This window comes from Coptis chinensis, chromosome 6, assembly GCF_015680905.1.
Source record: "Coptis chinensis isolate HL-2020 chromosome 6, ASM1568090v1, whole genome shotgun sequence".
Taxonomy (NCBI): domain Eukaryota; kingdom Viridiplantae; phylum Streptophyta; class Magnoliopsida; order Ranunculales; family Ranunculaceae; genus Coptis; species Coptis chinensis.
This window is the reverse complement of record NC_141461.1, coordinates 3,325,042-3,346,016: the sequence shown is the minus strand read 5'-3', so window position 1 is coordinate 3,346,016 and position 20,975 is coordinate 3,325,042. Positions and strand designations below refer to the sequence as shown.

The 20,975-nt window shown below is 36.4% G+C and overlaps 1 protein-coding gene across 2 annotated transcripts; it reads left to right on the top strand.

Moving 5' to 3' along the window:
- Window positions 1–70: 70 nt before the first annotated feature.
- LOC147490785 (F-box/kelch-repeat protein At5g15710-like) lies at window positions 71–3,577 on the top strand. 2 transcript variants are annotated; one of them, XM_086566349.1, is made up of 2 exons: window positions 71–1,363; window positions 2,470–3,577. In XM_086566349.1, exon 1 carries the CDS (start codon window positions 220–222, stop codon window positions 1,345–1,347), a length of 1,128 nt encoding a protein of 375 aa, XP_086422475.1. In that variant the 5' UTR covers window positions 71–219; the 3' UTR covers window positions 1,348–1,363; window positions 2,470–3,577. The 2 variants fall into 2 exon arrangements, 1 of the variants encoding a protein (XP_086422475.1); XR_015198919.1 differs by having other exon boundaries at window positions 73–1,484.
- Window positions 3,578–20,975: the final 17,398 nt, after the last annotated feature.

Sequence of the window (20,975 nt, the reverse complement as noted above, 5' to 3'; positions counted from 1 at the left end):
TTGATTGCAGTACATCTTGGAACAATACACAGGCACCCTTGTTTGATGAGTGGCCTCGATTGACACATTGTAATTAACGTGTCTAATCACACCTAATTGAATCATTCTTGTCCAACCTTTACCAACACGTCAGCCACTTTACTTGATCTTCATTTCCATCCCCAAATTTTCCATTTCCATTTTCTTATTAGATTCAATTTTTTTGAAAAAAAAAAAAAAATGTACAAAAGAAAGAAGAAAGAATCATCATCAAAAAGAAGTAATCAATTCAACGAATTGCCGGAAGAATTAACAGAGAGAATATTTGCAAGGCTACCAATATCAGCGGTATTCAATCTGCGTAGCGTATGCAAAAGTTGGGAAAAACAATTGACATCAAAATCATATCTACGTTTATGGAATGAAATCGGTAATAGAGATTTATGGTTTCTTGTTTATCATACAAATCGTATGATAGCTGCATATAGTTCAAAATCTGAAAAATGGAATAATATTCCTTTATATGATCGTTGTTCACTTGATTCATCACAAGTCTTATTATTAGCTTCTTCTGGTGGTCTTTTATGTTTTCGTAATCGAAATTCTGATTATCCTACATTAATTGTTTGTAATCCTGTTACTAGTACTCATAGGGTCTTACCTGATTTACCTCAAGTCAGGTATATCGATATCGTGGGCATGGTTGCATCTGGTGATTATTATAAGATATTGATTACTGGTACTACTGAGCCTACGTCGAATGATAGTATTACTGAAGTTTATGATTCTAGGACTGGGGTATGGGAACAACATTCTTGTTCTGAGGAAGAATTCTTGTTTTTTTGGTATGAGGTACACGCGATTTGGCATGATGGTTTCTTTTACTGTCTTGCGACTCCGCTTAATACGTCTCAAGGGTATAGACTTATTGCTTATGATATGGAGAAAAGGGTTTGGATTGATTTGAATGTGAAAATGCCATTTGGAGATATACGGTGTCCTTCGCTTTTGATTTGTAAAGGGAAGTTGTATTTGGCGGGGAAGATTGTGGAAGATTATTTGATTAAGAGTATATGTATATGGGAATTGGATATGGACAAGTTGAAGTGGGTGAAGGTTGTGGAAATGCCCGATGAGGTTTTGAAGAAGATACATTCTCCGCATTCGGTGTTGATTCAGTGCCAAGGTTATGGTGATTTGATGTGCTTTAGTACTCATCGGGGGTGGCAATCTATTATCTACAACTTTACGGAGAGGACTTGGCATTGGTTACCGGAGAATGACCTTTGTGGACGGAGCAAGTCGCAGGTGGGAAGGAATAATCTTGTTGGATTGCTTTATGAGCCTAGCTTGTCCGCAAGAGTCTGAGTGCTAGAAAAAATTGGTAAAGATCGTGCTGCCCCTGTCCCTGCCCCAATATCCCGACTCGGTGGCACCTGTTTCCATATGCTTCCTTACGCTTAGAATTCCATTCATATCAACATTCTACTAATTGTGAATGGCTGGTTTCTGCCTCTCCTTGTCTTGATTGACTTTAATGCTCTTGTGTTATTTGTTTGTTTCGTTCTTCGTATAATCTTGAATTGATTTACTTGGTATTGGTATTTGCTGTTGCACTTGTTTTAATTGTTTGATTACTGTTTGTGCTCTTTTTGTTCATTATTATAAAATAGTTAGTTTTCTTGTTGGAAAAGTTTGACGTAGATGAAATTGTTAATTCTTGGTGAGGCACGCCTTTTACTTCGCCTTTTTTCCATGTAAATAGGTCCCGAAATTCTGAATTCATGGCATTTCATTTATTGAGTTGTCTCCAACCAATTAATTTGTCTCGTGTAGAATTAGAATCAGTATTGATATACTCTGCTTTAAAAATTTCGAATGATTGACTAGAATGTTGCTTTAACATAACACAAGTTATTTTGTTCATTCTTAGGGGATTCTAAAATCATATCAAAATACCAAAGATGCAATGAGTTTTGCATTTTTTTAAAGTAATTTTTATATTTACAAATTTTTGCCTGGGGAAGCATGTTTCATGTTTGTTGTGTGAGTGAAGACATTAAATGCATTTTCATGAAGTTTCTTTAGTTGTCTTGTTGTGCTGTTTTAGTTTCTTTTTCCTTTTTCTTTTTTCCTTTTCTTTTTTCTTTTTCCTTTTCTTTTTCTTTAAAGAAAAGTAGCTTAGAGCACTATACTAATTCCACTCTATTGGTTAGAAGTTGAAGTACTTAAAATTTCGTGTGAATGTATCTTAGATGATCTGGTTCCGTTTTGTATCTGCAGATACTGATTTATTGAACAATCCATATCTACTTGGTAGAGGACGTTATGCAAATATTATTGTTGTGTATGTTGTCTTGGTATTTGATTTTGGTTTTTGACTTCGTTGTGAAATTTCTTGTGGTTTTGCGTCTTGTTTTTCTACCTAAGAGTCTATGGCTCTATCTTTTTTCCTTCTTTTTGTTAAATACTACTCTTGACTTATGATAGGGGAAGCGGGGGTTTTCGTTAAGTCGATCAGAAAGAGATATTGTGAAGAAGAGAACTTTTTTGGACACATTAAGAAAGAAAAAGGAAAAAGGCGTTTTATGATAGACTGCTAAAAGCTTTAAGAGGAATGTGCAGATGGAGGGGTTCTGGAAAACATGGGGTTTGATGGTGCTAATTTGACAAAGCTTGAGTTGTTGGAATTTGCTGTGTTGGATGGTATTGGATGGCGGAGGATTGCATATAATGAAAAATGGAGGACCATGATTCATTGAATTGATCCCAGCCAATTGGATCGAAGGGATACTGGATAGAGGAGGGTTGCTTATAAAGGAAAACGGAGGAACATTAAGCCCTGATTCAATCCTAAACAATTGGATCGAAGCTTATCTTGTTGTTTCTGGTAGAAATAAGGCATCCCTTTCAGGTTTTCTTGTACCACTAGTAATTCCTCTTATAACCTATTGTTGCACAGGGCGAGCATTGAGTATTTTAAACACCAGATGAAGAGAATCTGCCAAAAGAAGAGGGACTATTAGCAGTCATGTCATGATTGATGGAGGTCGGAGTTCAAGATTAACTCTAGTATGCTCCCATTAAATAGTATCTCTCTTTAGTGATTACATTTTCGTAATACATCTACTGCGTGTTTGTTAAGATGGTGAATGGTGGATTGGTAGCCTTTCATAAGTTCAATGATCTTTGGGATATTATGTAGACTCCGTCTCTAGCATTCATAAATCCTTATTCCTGAGATATCTGTCCAGTTGTGCATTTTAAGAATTTTTTTGTGCTGTATTATTGACTCGCCCTTGTCTTGTTTCCTGAGAGCAGAAGTGCCAATACACCTCACAGAGTGGTGTTGCCATCAAGTGGTTTTCCTTTTATATCAATACCGTGCATTAAGCACAAGTAGCATTCCTGCATCAATTGTATATCACCTAAAATACTTGCAGAACTTTCTGTTACTACCTGAACAGAGAAACTTGGTGTTGCCAATGTTTTTTTCTTTTTTTCTTTTGCTTCCCCCTTCAACTTGTAGAGTGACGCCCTCGACAAACCATGTATTGGCAAGGTTTCTTTTTCTCAAGGTTCAACTTTTGGTCATCTCTTCAGTGATATTTTTCTTAAATTATTTGCCTCAATGCTCTTTAAGATCTGCAGAAATCAGTCTGCCGTTATCGTGGTTTCTGTATCTCTTTCCATTGTCTCCGTTCCTGATTTAGGAGGATTATTCTAATAATTGTGTGTGCCAGCAAGTTATTCTTTGACGAAGTGATTCACACAATTAGGTATTGAGTAATGTGGCATCAATTGACATGGTATGTAGTATGGCACTGAACATTTTCCATTTTCCAAATTGACTGGCTGATATTTCCATTATTACAAATATGATCTTCTCAATTTCTTCCAAATATTCAAAACAAATGTTGAAAATTTCGTGGAAAACAAAACAAAACGTTAGTATTGTATACAAGATGCAAATAGTCATGCCCTAGACTGTTGAAAAGATTAAAAGATGCAAATAGTCATGCCCACAATGACTGTTGAAATTAAGAACAAACGGAATGTACTAGCTGAATGTAAAAATATGCACCTCCCTGAACTAGTTAGAACTCTCATATCACATAATGATAATGATGTTCTTTAACGTAGTTGAATGTAAAAATATGCACCTCCCTGAACTAGTTAGAATTCTCATATCACATAATGATGTTCTCTAACGTTTTGGCGACATCCTTCAAACAAGAATACCGTGATTATTATGGCAGGCAACACACTTGTAGTAGCACGGACGATTACTCTTTACCACCAACTCACTAAAAAAAATAGATTCGTTCTCAAAGAAAAAAAAAAAAAATATATATATATATATATATATATATATATATATATATATATATATATATATATATATATATTATTGTTGTTGTTTTGACCCAGACACAGCCAATGAAGAGTCAAGATGAAATAAACTGAAGTTTTTTATTGAATAATAATGGTGGTTTTACAATCGCTCAGTTTTTTTTTCTTTCTCTATCCAGTTTACAGTAATTTTTGTGGGAATGTTCGAATGATCTTATTTCTCCAGTCTTTATATAGTATTTCCAATTAGCTTTGATCCAGATCATGACTTGCGACATTTTCTTTTTTCTCACGCTCAAACCTGTAACATAAGAAACTAACAGAGAATATCTCGAGTTAGTTATGGTTCGGGCTCATATATCTCCTGATAATATTTGTCCATCACAACACTCATCATTCGTAACAGATTAGGGCAACGCACCACCATTCACTTTCTGATATTGCTCTTAGAAGAAATTATTTCGGTCTTTGGTATTCTCCAATGTCCCATTAGTATGATTTCTTAGAAATAATTGCGCTAATGTTAGGAATAATGACATAAAACCACCGTCGAGTAGAATAAAATTGAGAATCTCAAAAGCCCCACCAAAGTTAATAACACACAACTTTGAGTATTATCATTGCCCAATTTTTTTGAAGTTCATCTGTAAGCTATAGAATGCAATAACACCTTCACATACCCAACTTTAACACGCTGGGTTCAACGATTCTAGTTGTTATCATTCATATCCTGCTGAACACACAAAATGACACCAATCAAGAATAATCACACTAAATTACTTTCAATAGCTGAGCAACAAATTTAGCTGAAATGGTTTTTAGCCACTGAAACCAACTCAAAAAACAAACAGGTTTTTCAATCAGTAATACACCGTATCATGCTTTTATTGTTTTTGTTCAAATGTGTCTAGAGTTTGTTGAGCCTCAAACGTATACTTTTGCATTTGTGTTTAAAGCTTGTGCTCTTGAGAGTGGGAAATTAGTACATTGTGTTGTTATGGATTAGATTTGTTTGTTGCTAATACTACTATTCATTTTTATTTATCGTGTGGGGATTGTGTGTCGGCGGAATAAGTGTTTGATGAAATGAGTGTTAAGGATGTTGTGACTTGGAATGCTGTGATATCAGGTTCAATGATTTTCGGGATGAGTTCAATGATCTTTGGGATATTATGTAGACTCCATCTCTAGCATTCATAAATCCTTATTCCTGAGATATCTGTACAATTGCGCATCATTTGTATATCACCTAAAATACTTGTAGAACTACTTGTGCTTCACCTCTCCTGAGTAGTCCTGACGACCTGAACAGAGAAACTTGGTGTTGCCAATGTTTTTTTTTTTTTTTTCTTCCCCCTTGTAGAGTGACGCCCTCGACAAACCGTGTATTGGCAAGGTTTCTTTTTCTCTAGGTTCAACTTTTGGCCATCTCTGCAATGATATTTTTCTTAAATTATTTGCCTCAATGCTCTTTAAGATTTGCAGAAATCAGTCTGCCGTTATCTCGGTTTCTGTATCTCTTTCCATTGTCTCTGTTCCTGATTTAGGAGGATTATTCTAATAATTGTGTGTGACAGCTGATTCGCACAATTAGGTATTGAGTAATGTAGCATCAATTGACATGGTATGGTATGTACTATGTAGTATGGTACTGAACATTTTCCAAATTGACTTGCTGATATTTCCATTATTTTATAAATATGATCTTCTCAATTTCTTCCAAATATTCAAAACAAATGTTGAAAATTTTGTGGAAAACAAAACAAAACGTTAGGATTGTATACAAATAGTGATGCTGGATTGTTGAAATTAAGAATGGAATGGACTAGATGAATTTAAAAATTTAAAAAAAATATGCATATCCTCCCTAAACTAGTTTTCGAGATATATCCATCGAACCCCTTTTTTTCCAGATATATCATTTCCGAGCATCATATATGATGTTGACTTTTTGACCAATTTTAATAATTTAATATTGAAATTTCGAAATATCCGATTTCCGGCAACATCCTTCAAAACATCCTTCAAACTTCAAACAGAATATGTGATTATGGCAACACACTAACTATCGTTCCTAACCGATTAGGCCAACGCAACAGCGCACCACCGTTCACTTTCTGATAGTGCTCATAGAAGAAATTATTGCGGTAGTTGGTATTCTCCAATGTCCCATTAGTATGATTTTTGAGATGACTGAAATTTTCTTAGAAATAATTGGAGTTATAATCCAGCGCTAGGACTTATGTTAGGAATAATGACATAAATTCACCGTCGAGTAGAATAAAATTGACAATCTCAAAAGCCCCACCAGTTAATAACACACAACTTTGAGTATTATCATTACCCAATTTTTTTCAAGTTCATCTGTAAGCTATATAATGCAATAACACCTTCACATACCCAACGTTAACACACTGGGTTCAACGATTCTAGTTGTTATCATTCATATCCTGCTGTGGTCGTTGAACACACAAAATGACACCAATCAAGAATAATCACACTAAATTACTTTCAATAGCTAAGCGCAAAAATTTAGCTTTCAGCCAGAGAAGCAGCATGGAACGCTGAAATGGTTTTTAGCTACTGAAACCAACTCAAAAAACAAACAGGTTTGCCCTCAGCTAGATCTTGGTGCTGAAAAACTTAAAAAGCCAAACATATAAACTGGACATAATGACCTAAAAATACAATGTACTTTCTTGTTTTTTACATTAAATACGTATTTTTTTTCTTGCCTAAAAATACAATGTACTATCAATTTTTTACAATCCGTACTATCTGTTAAATTTGGTTGGACGGAATGTAATTTAGCCCTTATTTACTAAGGAAAAGACTTGAATACCGAATTTGAGTCAGACTTAAAAATTGAAGTACTTTAAATATAATTGATTGTAGAAAACTTAAACTTAAACTTAAACTTCTGAAATTCATGCTTCAAAAAAAAACCAACACAAAGACTTAAACTCATAACATATCTTTAAAAACAACACCCAACTTCATTAATGCATGCCTCAATTACAGTGTATGGCCGGAAGGTATGTGTTATGAACGCGTACTAGACAATTGAAATTTTGAATTGTTGTTAAGAGTATTCGAGCCTTTTTCTAGATAAATAGGACATTGAGGGTATTTTAATAATATTGATCAAATGAAACGGCTATGTGCAATTTCCGTCCAATCAAATTTAATAGATAGTATCCATTGTAAAAAATTGAAAGTACATTGTGTTTCTAAGCGAAAAAATATAGATTGTATTTAATGTAAAAAACAATAAAGTAAAGTCATTAGAGCATTTGGTTTCAAGGGGTTTGTGAAAATAGTCACCAACTTTGGCCAAAAACTGCTCTGCAATGCAGAGGTGATTATCTGGTGAATATTTTGCCCAGTTGATTTCAAGGTGAAACTCATCACTGAGATAGTGGCTGACTTGTTAACTTCGAACGGAATGTTAGATTCCGTCTGGATTACAAAACTGTTGGGATATTTGGCCTTTACAAAGCCAATGAACGTTTATTGATTATACATGATGATGTTTAATTAAATACATGAATCTTATTATTATGCATATGGGTGAACTAATATCATATGATGAAACCATAAGTTCCATAGGTAATAGAATTAGAACAATCAAGCATATGAAGAGTCATGTCCGGGAGATTTGATTGTATCTATTTACCTAGAATACTCACGCTTAGGGGTGAAGTCTAACGCTTCACTTATAAGACTCAGAATATACATAATCGCTATATGATAGGATGATGATATCTCAATCATTTGAGTATGACTCTAAGTTTGTATATTGGTGTAGTCACATGACCGACAATCGAGGAGATCAAAGTGAGAACACACTATAAATTCAATTATTAAGGTTAGTGTGCAAATCTCACTCTACCAATTAATCCCTAGACTTGAGGAATTGTGAAAATTCATTGTGTCTCAAATTTATTACTTTGAGACGTTAAAAGTAATGTCTATTCATAGACTAGACTTAACGCTTTTGGGTAATAAATGTAGGGCGCCTTGAATCACGAATTTTAATAAAGGATCCACCACTTTCACGGAGTTATGTATTAGGAAATTGTGACATAACTAATTGAGCTCAAACCCGGCCGGTATAAGAAATAGTTTCTTAATGCTCAATTGATGTTAAATGTCAAATTTGGTCAATTAGACATGGGTGTGACAGTGAAGAACAAATTCCCAATGGTCTAATTGTGAATACAAGATAGGTGGAGGGACTTAGATATAATTAATGGTAGGAAAGGACTTTCTTGAAAGTTCCAATGGCCTTATTGTAAATATGGATTTGTTAATGGGCACTTTTCATATTAAAGAGATATATATTAAAAGGGTTTTAATATATCAAGTACAAGTACTTGTATGACAAGGATTTGTCTTCTTAAGATAAGACTTGGAATCCTAAGTGGATCCCACTACACACACATCTGCGTATTCTCAAAGTTTCTCTATATAAGAGAATAATTTTTTAGATAAAGGGACCATTAGTCTTTCCAGAAAAAGTACAACTAAAAGTATGAGAAAAGCAAAAGTGTTTTGTGGTGTGTTGTGTGGTGAATACTACTAGAAGGCTGAAGACTACGTGATTTGGATTCAGCTTTGGAAATTTTCTATTTACTGTCAATCTCCAATTTCGGAGGCTTTGAAGGTATTTTTCTTTTAATTATTTTTTTTATCAATACTAGATTAGCATGTTAAAGATGTAGGATTAAAGTAATCCAACAAAAACTCACCAGATGGAATCCAACATCCTGTCTCATTATATTTCTTTTTTTCCAGACGGAATCAAACATCCCTTCCGGAGCCTTAACGGCTAGTTCACCAACGGTCAGAAAGTCAGAACGGTCAAAAACGGTCAAAATAAAAAAACTTTGGTATATATACAACATTTGTTTCATTTCAACTCACACTTCCAACAATCATATATCATATTTCTTCTTTCTTAAAACCAGTTCTTCAAAAAAACAAAATATCAAATGGCATCAACTCAAGCATCTCAAGCAAGTGGTAGCACTCAAGCAAAAACAAAAACTCATTTTAGCATGTCCGAAGATCAAACTCTATGTCTTGCTTGGATAAAAATTAGTGAAGACTCCATTGTTGGTGCTTTCCAAAATGCAAAAGGATTTTGGAATCGTGTAACAAACGAGTTCAATCAAGCACGTAGGTCGAATAGGTCTTCCGATTCAATTAGTGGTAGATGAAAATATATTTCAAAAATGATGAACAAGTTCGTAGCAATTGTCAATGCGGTGGAGGCTCGACATGCAAGTGGTACAATAATACAAAGCCGGGTAATTACAACGTTGTCAATTTGGAATTTATTGATTATCTTAGTCTTAGTCTAATTATTTCCGTCTTAGTCTAATTATCTTAGTGTATTAATTATTTCTATTTTAGTTTTAGTTTAATTATTATCTTAGTCTAATTATTATTTTAGTTTAATTATCTTAGTCTTATTTTAGTGATTATTTTACTCTAATTATTTCTATTTTATTTTTTAGTTGTCCGAGGCAAGAATGATGTACCAACTACAAGAAAAAATAGTTTTTTCACTTGATCATTATTACATTATACTTAAGGATAATCCAAAGTGGAGTAACATTTTTGAGACAAGGTCAAGCCGCCCCACAAAGGGAAAAGGTCACAAAAATGATGGTGAAGATTCAACTTCTAATTCACCCAAGTGTTGGTGGAGTTGAATTGGAGGGTTCTCAAGAAATAGAGCGTCCTCAAGAAATAGAGCGTCCTCTTGGATCGAAGAAAGCCAAGTCCAAGAGGAACCAAGAAAAATCAGTTGGTATGTTGGAGGGTTACTTTACACGTTTAGAGGATACATTTTCACATGAAGCAAATAAAACACAAAAATGCTTAGAACTTAGGGAAAGGGAACTTGCATATGGTCAAAGAACTGTGATGGCAAGAGAAGAAAAAATCGGATTCAAATGGAAAAAAATCAAGTTCAATTGGAAAAAAATCGGTTTCTAAAGATGCAATATGAAACTAAGATTTTAGCGACCGATACAAGTGTCCTCCATCCCGATACCGCTTTTTTAATCGAGCAACAACAAGCTGAAATACGTGCTGAATGGGCAAGGGCTAGAGGTGGTTCTAGCTCTAACTAAGGGTATGTAATATTTAGTATTTTATTTTAATTAAAACACTATGTATTTTAATTAATACACTATGTATTTTAATTTCACTGTCTTTTTAATTAATGCAATATGTATTTTAATTTCATTGTATTTTTAATTAATGAACTATGTATTTTTATCTCACTATTTTTTTTTAATTAATGCACTATGTATGTTCTTTCCAATATAATTATTTTCATAGAAATACAATTAAAAACAGTGAGATAAAAATACAACTCACTGAACACATAAGAACTTATTAGAATTACATAGGAAATACATTAGGAAATACATAGGAAATACGTTGGAACTTAATAGTTCACGTTAGGAAATACTTTGGAACTTCATAGTTCACGTTAGGAAATACATATGGAATACATAGAAAATACATAGGAAATACACTTTCATTTCCATTTTAATTTTTGCCTCCTTCTCCCTCCTCTGGATCCGACCAATTTGGATCATAAATTGGTACCGGATCTGCTGTTTCTTCAATGTCAGTCCAATTAAAAACATGCTCAACTAAGTCCTTTTGAAGATTAATATGTGTAACTTCATTTCTGATCTTATTTCTTGTTTCAATCATCTAATAGACAAAATGAAAACCATCATCTTCTTGAAAGAGATCAGGTATTGTTTATTTCCTCTGACCTTTCCAATTCCAAACTCCACTTTCACGTTCATTCTCAACAATTATATTATGCATTATAATGCATGCCTTCATTATGTCTCCAAGAACAACAACACTATGACAACGCGCAGAAGCCTTAACAATATGCCATCGTGCTTGCAAAACTCCAAACGTCCTTTCGACATCCTTTCTTGCAGCTTCTTGATGTTGAGTAAAAATCTTTTCATGCTTATTTCTTGGATAACGAATGGCTTGAACAAATGTGCCCCATTTTGGGTAAATACCATCAGCAAGATAATATCTCATATCGTAGTCATTACCATTCACATTAAATGCAACAGCAGGAGCCTCACCTTACTCTAATGATTCAAAAACATGAGAACGATGAATCACGTTAATGTCATTATGCGAACCTGGTAAGCCGAAGAAGCAATGCCAGATCCAACAGTGTTTGTCTGCAATGACTTCAAGTACCAAAGTTGGCTCCTTCTTGTACCCTACATGTGTTCCAGCCCATCCACTTGGAAAATTATTCTTCCACACCCAGTGCATACAGTCGATTGATCCAAGCATTCCTGGAAAACCCCTTGCCGCATTTTCAGCTAATATCCTAGCAGTGTCTGCCTCAGTTGGTCGTCCCAAGTACTCTTCCTCAAACGCCGTGATTATTGCCTTGCACCAACGTTTCATAGATACATTTGTTGTGGAATCTCCAATTTGTAAATACTCATTCGTTGAATCATAAGAACAACTAGTTGCTAATTGTGCAACTGCAGCTGGTCCCTTCTGTAACCCAGAAATTGCTTGCCGACCCAATCCATCCACCTTGTCTTTAAAGTAATCGTCGAATGATGCAACAGTTTTCAACATATACATAAAAAGCTCTCTTGTCATCCTGTACCTTTGTCTAAACTTATGAGGAGGCCACCTACACGGTGTTGTGAAGTAATCCCTCATTATCTTTTGTTTACTAAAATCACCACCATCTCTAAACGTGTACTCTCTTCCCTTCACAGATCCACCGCGTTTGTCTGTATCCGTATCTTCAAGTTCAATGGCTGCTTGAGTCATTAATGCCCCAGTAGTAGATAATAACTGCAACCTCCTTTTCCTCCTTCGCCTCATCATATCATTATGCTCATCTCTTACTCTTTCCATGTAGTCATCTTTAGCGGAAGTACCAGAAGACGAACTATTACTACTAGATCCTCCCCATAACCTTTGGTTAAATGCAATTCTTTCTTCTCTTGACATTTTTTCTATTTTTAGCTTGGTTGTGGGGAAGAAAATGGTTGTTTGTTTGTTTGATCTAAAAGAAAAAAGAGTAAAATGAAATATGAAAGGTAAGGTCACATGTGATAGTTCGATTTTGGTCCACTCTCCAATTGACAACACATTTTATCAGATTTTTTTTCACTCTCCAAGTGACAACACATTGTATCCAAATGTATCCTCAATAATTCTAATTTATGGCCCACCATTCACAAATCCAATTTATAGAATAGTAAAAGGCGCAATGGGAAGGAACCATGAACCAGACGGGATGTCTCGGTCTAAAACTACCAGACGGGATGTTACATTCCGTCTCGGTCTACACTATACACTATTCATGTCAGAACCTATTAGGACCAAACCACCTGCAAAAATGAGTGATATTCCATCAAAATTTTCTGTTTCAACCAAGACATAGGAAATTAGTTAAATGCGAGGTCTAGCCTAACCTACGAACTTTTGGAACGAGTGAAATGAGTGAAATGAGCTAAACGAATGTGAAATTTTTGGAAACATACGAACTTATACTTTGGAAACATACGAACTTATAATTTTCTGAACTTTTTTTGCCATAATCTCATTTGTTTTATTGACATATTCATATCTAAAATCTGCTAATATACTTTGGAAATAATAAATAAGACAAACAACAATCATAAACAACACCCAAGTCTAACACAGAAACTCGGTAAAAAAACTAACTTATAATTTATGGAAAAATTTGGACATAACATCCTTTGTTTAATGACATATACATATCCAAAACTCATCAAAAAAACATGTTAAATCAAAAGTCGTTACAAACAACAATCCCAAACACCATAAGACAAGTAATGGCGCATAGTTATTACAAACTACAAAAAAAATATCTACTGAGACCTCCTCCCCCTACGAGAAGGCTCGGTCGAAGAGCTCTCCCCCCTACGTCGTTGTCGCCTCTCTGGTTGAGCTTGAGCTTGAGCTTGAGGTACTCCACTTCCAGCATTCTCCAACTCTTGCACACGTCTCTGAAACTGAAAAGTTCGATTCCGCTCTTCTTGTAAGCACTCAAAACTGCGACGAGAGGACTCCATGAATGACGACGATGACATAACCGGAGAGTCAGTAGTTAAGGAGCTCGACCTTACTTCATCCTGTTTAACAAAACAAATGCATGTTAGGGGTTATAGTGAATAATAATAATAATAAATCATGAATAAATTCAAATCATACTAACCTCGGCTAATTGCTCAAACTGTACTGACAAATCTGCTACCACTGCGGCATCTACTGGTGGAATAGATATGCTCATATCTTGCCCCTGAGAAGTAATCATGCTCCAGTGCCAAAGGTCATCCTCATCAAATATTTGTGGAGTTGTTTTCGGCATGTGAATATCATGAAACACCTTGGGCTATGACTGTGGCAACTCCACTCCTTCTGGGAAATGAATGTCGGGCCTCAATGTTTCAGAAGTAACCCCTTCAAAATTGGTGTCCCGGTATAACGCACCTAGTAAGAGATCTCGACCAACCCTCTTCCAATACAAGTCATAGTCTCCCGTAAAAATGAAAGCTGATGCGTCTGGCCAATCATTTGAGTTTGCTCTATAGTGTGAAAGAGCAGCAGGAAGAATATCAGAGGCTGTCATATCTATGGGTGGTGGGTAAGGTATAACAATCTCTCCAGATACTTGCCACAAGATCCGTCTCCGAAGGTACCATGCAGTTATTGACCCTATAAGTATCATTCGCCACTGAGAAAGAAACCTTGCTCTATGACACATATAGGATAGTATATGGTACTCAGTGTTCTCTCTGGAACATCTGGAATATCCGCATAAGGGGTCTGAAATATGAAGGACTCGGCCCAGGGTTGTCACTCAATGTGGGTAGCTTCTAAAAACTTAATCTGCTGACGAGTGTTGTGAATATTATGCGATAGATCCCCATACCCCCTTTGCCTACGATGAAGCCCCCATGCTTGAATACGTGGAAACAGGTCATGAGTCTCATCCTCTTCCAACCTCTTCAACACAGGATACATCACACAAAAATGTTCGTACCACCAATACTAAATCAATAGAATAAATACAATATCAAAAAAATTTAAAAAAAAAAAAATATATATATATATATATATATAAACATGTCAACATTAACAATTAGATAAATAAATGAAATGAAACAATAACTTAATAAATAAGAATTATCGGTATAATCCAAACAAAGCCGCACAAATTGCCTTTTAGCGGCTTTCGCCTCAACTCATGAGGTCTAGCCACCGTAAAGGTATACCAAGATGGATTGACCCCTACCATAATCCCACATCCTCTCTATCGCCCGGAGACAAATGCCATCCACCCACTACATAAATAACTATCAGCATATCCAAATAATACCGCACCAACAAAGTAGAAGAAGAAGACACGTACATACTCGTAAATCGACTACTCACCAATATGATAGTCTTTCGGCTTCTCCTTGAGTCTATTCAAATATCTCGAAGTAAACTGTCACAACCCGATTTTCTAAACAATTACAAAGTGAATATTTGAAATATAAATATCTCAAACATCCCTATGTTCAATTGTCTAAAAACCCAGGCTATGACGGGGTAGATACAACTCATGCCAAAACCGAAAACCCACATCATAACAGAATCAACTTAACATCAAAATATCTCCATAATTTCTCAATTTCATCACTTTATTAAAAAACTATCTTCCGTCCAAAAATCATCAATATAACATTCTAAGAATAACAGGTCTTCAACATCGTATTTTCATGTCATATGAATAGGAAACTACGTTATTACATACTTCCAAAAGATCAGACCTAATAAAATAAACTCCCCGGATCGCTCCGAAACAAATCCAAATCAAACGCCGTTTCCATCACCTTCCACCTATGTGCCCAAAACACACCCACGCTTGCCAAAACAAAGCAAATATGGGTCAAAAATGGAATTTGCTGGTATGAGTAGACTAACCACATAAAACAATATCATACTTTAATTATCCAAACAATCACTTTATATTTTCCCATAACTTAATCATTCTCAGCTTGGAAGACAGGTAGTTCCGTCATTTCAACCGGCATAGTTTCTTCCCAAGCAAGACTTCTCTTATATTAACTCATTATCATAACTCGTTTTAATAACTAAATAACTGAATTAAAACTTACCGATATCCACTTCCGGATAAGGGTAGGACCGCGTCCCTACACAAAATATTATTAAGTCCTACCCTCCTGCAAACGGAAGTTAGGAATTTCTAAATAAACATATGTAGATATCATATCAGTATTCAAATGTAAGTCCAAGCACACCCATACAATCAAATCAATTTCTCTAATTAATTAATCGATTACTTTTCTTATACACCCACCCTTCAGTACCTATGTACCTTAGGTCATTCCCGCCATACTCAATGAATACATGGGTCATTCATGGCACAGTCAATGAATACCCAATTATAACGCTAACGGGCCATTTATGGCACATTCAATAAATGTCCATCTATCACATGACATCTTCAATCATAAAATCTCATTTCCAAAACTTGAGGCGTGGAGATATTCAAAAAGGGTGTGGTAAATTGTTGAGAACACTATTGAACTTTATTGCATATATTATTTCAGAGAATGGAGGAGTCTCTTGTTTCTTGTATTATTGTTTACGCATTACTAATATATCGATGTCTAAGTGTCATAGCGTCGTATATCATAAAAGCTGAAATATCACATAGTAGTTAATACACGCACACACGCATATATAGAAGGGTCTTAGCCTAAAGACAAGCATGTTAATAGCCCTAGACCTATCCTAATAGACCTAATATTAGTCAAGTCAAAGGTCAAATTGGGTCAACTGGTCAAAGTCAACCCTGGTCAAAGTCAAAGTCAACCTGCTAAGGGTCAACAACAGTCAACCAGTCCCAAACTCTTCTAACCCAAAAGCCCAAAGTCTAAGGCCCAAAGTCCAAAACTTAAAACCCAAAAATGAAATTCCAAAACTTAAACACTCAAGTCCACCCACTAAGCTCGGCCCAAGTCCAACAAAAGACACCTAACAAATGCCGCGTGGTCGTCTTTTTTTCTTCCCTCACTTCACCCGGTATACTTCCACCACCACAGCTGCCACAACCACCACTCGCCACCATTACTAAACTACCCGATTTTAATCCCTACCAAAAACCCCATATGCCGATACCATCACTTCTCGTTTTCCTCCCTGATCAAAACTCGCAATATTTCCACCATTAATGGTCGCCGAGAGCTTCACCGCAAGCCATACCACGATTCCACCACCACCAATCATTCCCCGAAACCCACACCACCTATATAGATCATCTCCTAACCACAAAACACTTCTAACCACCAACCAAATCCTTCGACCACAAGAGCGGAACACAAAACCCTTGTAATAGAATGTCTATTCGAATCCAATCAAACAATGATTTGGTATTTACTAATACCACATGTTCATCATTATCACAGCATAAAAATCACGAAATATAAAAATGCGTAGATACAGTACTTCAAAAAATTTAAGAACGCCGGCCACCATTGACAGAGTTAAGATATGTTCAATAACAATATATCATATAAGGAAAACACTATAACCGACATGATTAGCAGTCAACGGAAATTTAAAAGAACGTCTTCTAACTACTCACCCATAATGCGCTCCGACTATCAGCTAGCTAACAGAACAATCTTCCTTTTCTTCTGTCAATAAAACTCTCCCCTTTTTTCTGTGTAAAGCTCTCGGTGTTTTTGACCAAAAACTCTACGTGAACTCCTTTTTGTTTTCAAACCCCGCGAAAAACAAGGAAGGAAGGTTTGTCTCTTGACCCATAGGGTTTCCTATCATTAACAAATGTTTATCCTATTTTTTTGTTTTATCTATTATTTATTATTATTGTAATAGGAAAAGTAAAAGTAAAACACGGGGTGTTATATAAACCAACTCATATTTATAGCTCCTCCCTTAAACTGCTCAGCCGATAATCTCAAAAACCCGTCTTCCTCATCATCTTCAACCAAATCAAAACCTTCAAAGAAACTCATCGCCGTAGTAAAAACCTCTAAATTTTCATCAAAAGGAACGATATCTCCATAACCAATTGGGATACCCGTGAGCATTGTGAAATCAAGAGGGGTAATCCTAAGCTCACCCCATGGGAAATGGAGTGTGTGGGTAGTTTGCCACCACCGCTCAACTATCCCAAACAACAACGCTTGATCATTTTGTCCGAAATTAGAATTCAAAAAATTTCCAAATGGTGTGGCGGCTATAATATTGGTAACCGTGACAAAATTAAGATCTGTTGTTTATTTCATACAACGCCACCACGACACAACATTTGAAAGTGCACAACGCACTTTCCATAGGTGTACTTTCTACATTCAACCAACACGCAATACGATATAATTACAACTATTTTTTTTTAAATAATGCGACAAATTAAAACTAATTACACAACATCAAACTTGATATAAACTAACATAAATAATAATAATTAACATAAAAATAAATCTAAAACTTACTTGAGACTCCGCCATTCGATTGGCTACGTGTCGGACCGATGTTGACGCTAATGGTGGGTGTTCCTCGATTTCACAATGCGGTGGAAAAATGAACCCAAGTTCAATTTCGTCCTCCTCGCCCACATTTTGCGTTCGCGACGACGAACCTTTTTGCCCCTTTTTTTTGGAAATTTTAAAACTTTCAAACCATCTACTACGCTCTCCGTGTGGTGAGGTTGGTGGGGATGCATTGGGGGGTGGAGAAGTCATTAGAGCACTTGCAATGCAGGTGAAAGTTTTCCCCCCCTTATTCACCGCCACCTCATCACTTATTCACCCCCTTTTCACCAAAATGGTGAAAAACAAGGTGAAGCTGTGCAATGCAAAGGTGAATAATATATCTCGGACGGGATGGTAGATTCCGTCTGGAGGTTTTTGATACGAGACGGAATCTAACATCCCGTCTGGTATTTTATAACGAGACGGGATGTAACATCTCGTCTGATGACTCAATATGAACAGACGTGAACAGGCTCCATTTTCACTTCCTTTCCAGCTAAAATTGCGATTTTCTAGCCTCCATTAACAACCTTTTGACACAAACTTCCATTCATAATGACTTCTCCACCCCCCCCCCCCCCAATGCATCCTCACCAACCTCACCACATGAAGAGCATTCCCGATGGTTTGGAAATGTTAAAATTTCAAAAAAAAAAAAAGGGCAAAAGGATCATCGTCGAGAACGTGTAATGTGGGCGAGGAGGACGAAATTGAACTTGAGTTCAATTTTCCACTGCGTTGTGAAATCGAGGAACACCCACCATTAGCGTTAACATCGGTCCGACACGTAGCAAATCGAGTGGTGGAGTCTCAAGTAAGTTTTTGATTTTTTTTTTATATTAATTATTATTATTTATGTTAGTTTATATCAAGTTTGTTGTTGTGTAATTAGTTTGAATTTGTCGCATTGTTTTAAAAAAAATAGTTGTAATTATATCGTATTGTGTGTTGGTTGAATGTAGGAAGTACACCTATGGAAAGTGCGTTGTGCACTTACAAATGTTGTGTCGTGGTGGCGTTGTATGAAATAAAAAACGGATTCTAATTTTGTCACGGTTACCAACATTATATCCGCCACACCATTTGGGAACTTTTTGAATTCTAATTTGGGAGAAAATGATCAGGCATTGTTGTTTGCGATAGTTGAGCGGTGGTGGCAAACTACCCACACATTCCATTTCCCATGGGGTGAGCTTCGGATTACCCCTCTTGATTTCACAATGCTCACGGGTATCCCAATTGATTATGGAGATGTCGTTCCTTTTGATGAAACTTTAAAGGTTTTTACTACGGCGATGAGTTTCTTTGAAGGTTTTGATTTAGTTGAAGATGATGAGCAAGACGGGTTTTTGAGATTATCGGCTGAGCAGTTTAAGGAAGGAGCTATAAATATGAGTTGGTTTACTTCGAGATATTTGAATAGACTCAAGGAGAAGCCGAAAGACTATCATATTGGTGATGAGTCGATCCACGAGTATGTACGTGCCTTCCTATTCTACTTTGTTGGTGCGGTATTATTTGGATATGCTGATAGTTATTTACGTATCGGGTGGATGACCGCTGTCTCAGACGTAGAGAGGATGTGGGATTATGACTGGGGTCAATCCATCTTGGCATACCTTTTACCGCTAGACCTCATGAGTTGAGACGAAAGCCGCTAAAGGCAATTTGTGCGTTTCGTTTGGATTATACCGTAAGTCTTATTTATTAAGTTATTGTTCCATTTCATTTATTTATCTAATTATTAATGTTGACATGTTTATATATATATATATATATATATTGATATTGTATTTTATCTATTGATGGCAGTATTGGTGGTACGAACATTTTCGTGTGATGCATCTTGTGTTGAAGAGGTTGGAAGAGGATGAGACTCATGACCTGATTCCACGTATTCAAGCATGGGGGCTTCATCGTAGGCAGAGGGGGTATGGGGACCTATCGCATAATATTCATAACACTCGTCAGCAGATTGAGTTTTTAGGAGCTACCCGAATTGAGTGGCAACCCTGGGTCGAGTCCTTCATCTTTCAGACCCTTTATGCGGATATTTTAGATGTTCCAGAGAACACTGAGTATCGTAGACTATCATATATGTGTCATAGAGCAAGATTTCTTTCTCGGCGCTAATGATACTTATAGGGTCGATCAACGCATGGTACCTTGGGGACAGATGTTGGCGCAAGTATCCGGAGAGATTGTTATACCTTACCCACCACCCATAGATATGATGCCTCGATATTCTTTTCTCACGTTCTTTCACACTATAGAGCAAACCCAAATGAGTGGCCGACGATCGCCTTTCATTTTACGGGCGACTATGACTTATATTGGAAGAGGGTTGGTCGAGGTCTCTTTGCTAGGTGCGTTATACCGGGAACCAATTTTGAAGGGGTTACTTCGGAGCATTGAGGCCCGACATTCATTTCCCGGAGGAGTGGAGTTGCCGCCCAGCCCGGTGTTTCATGATATTCGGATGTCGCAAAGAACTCCACGATATTTGATGATGATGACCTTTGGCACCGGAGCATGATTACTTCTCGGGGGCAAGATATGAGAATACCTATTCCACCGATAGATGCCGCAGATGGTAGCAGATTTGTCGATGATTTGAACAGTTAGCCGAGGTTAGTATGATTTGAATTTATTCATGATTTGTTATTATTAGTATTCACTATAACCCCTAACATGCATTTGTTTTGTTAAACAGGATGAAGTAAGGTCGGAGCTCCTTAACTACAGCTATCTCAGTTATGCCATGTGTGAGTCCTTCATGGAGTAATCTCGTCGCAGTTTTAAATACTTACAAGAAGAGTGAAATCGAACTTTGCAGCTTCAGAGACGTGTGCAAGAGTTGGAGAATGCTGGAAGTGGAGTACCTCAAGCTCAAGCTCAACCTCAACCAGAGAGGCGACAACGACGTAGGGGGGAGAGCTCTTCGACCGAGCCTTCTCGTAGGGGGAGGAGATCTGAGTAGATATTTTTTTTGTAGTTTGTAATAATTGTGCGCCATTA

Bases quoted from the DNA above. Each gene is read 5' to 3' on its own strand.
- LOC147490785 (XM_086566349.1), top strand. From the start codon at position 220: ATGTACAAAAGAAAGAAGAAAGAATCATCATCAAAAAGAAGTAATCAA.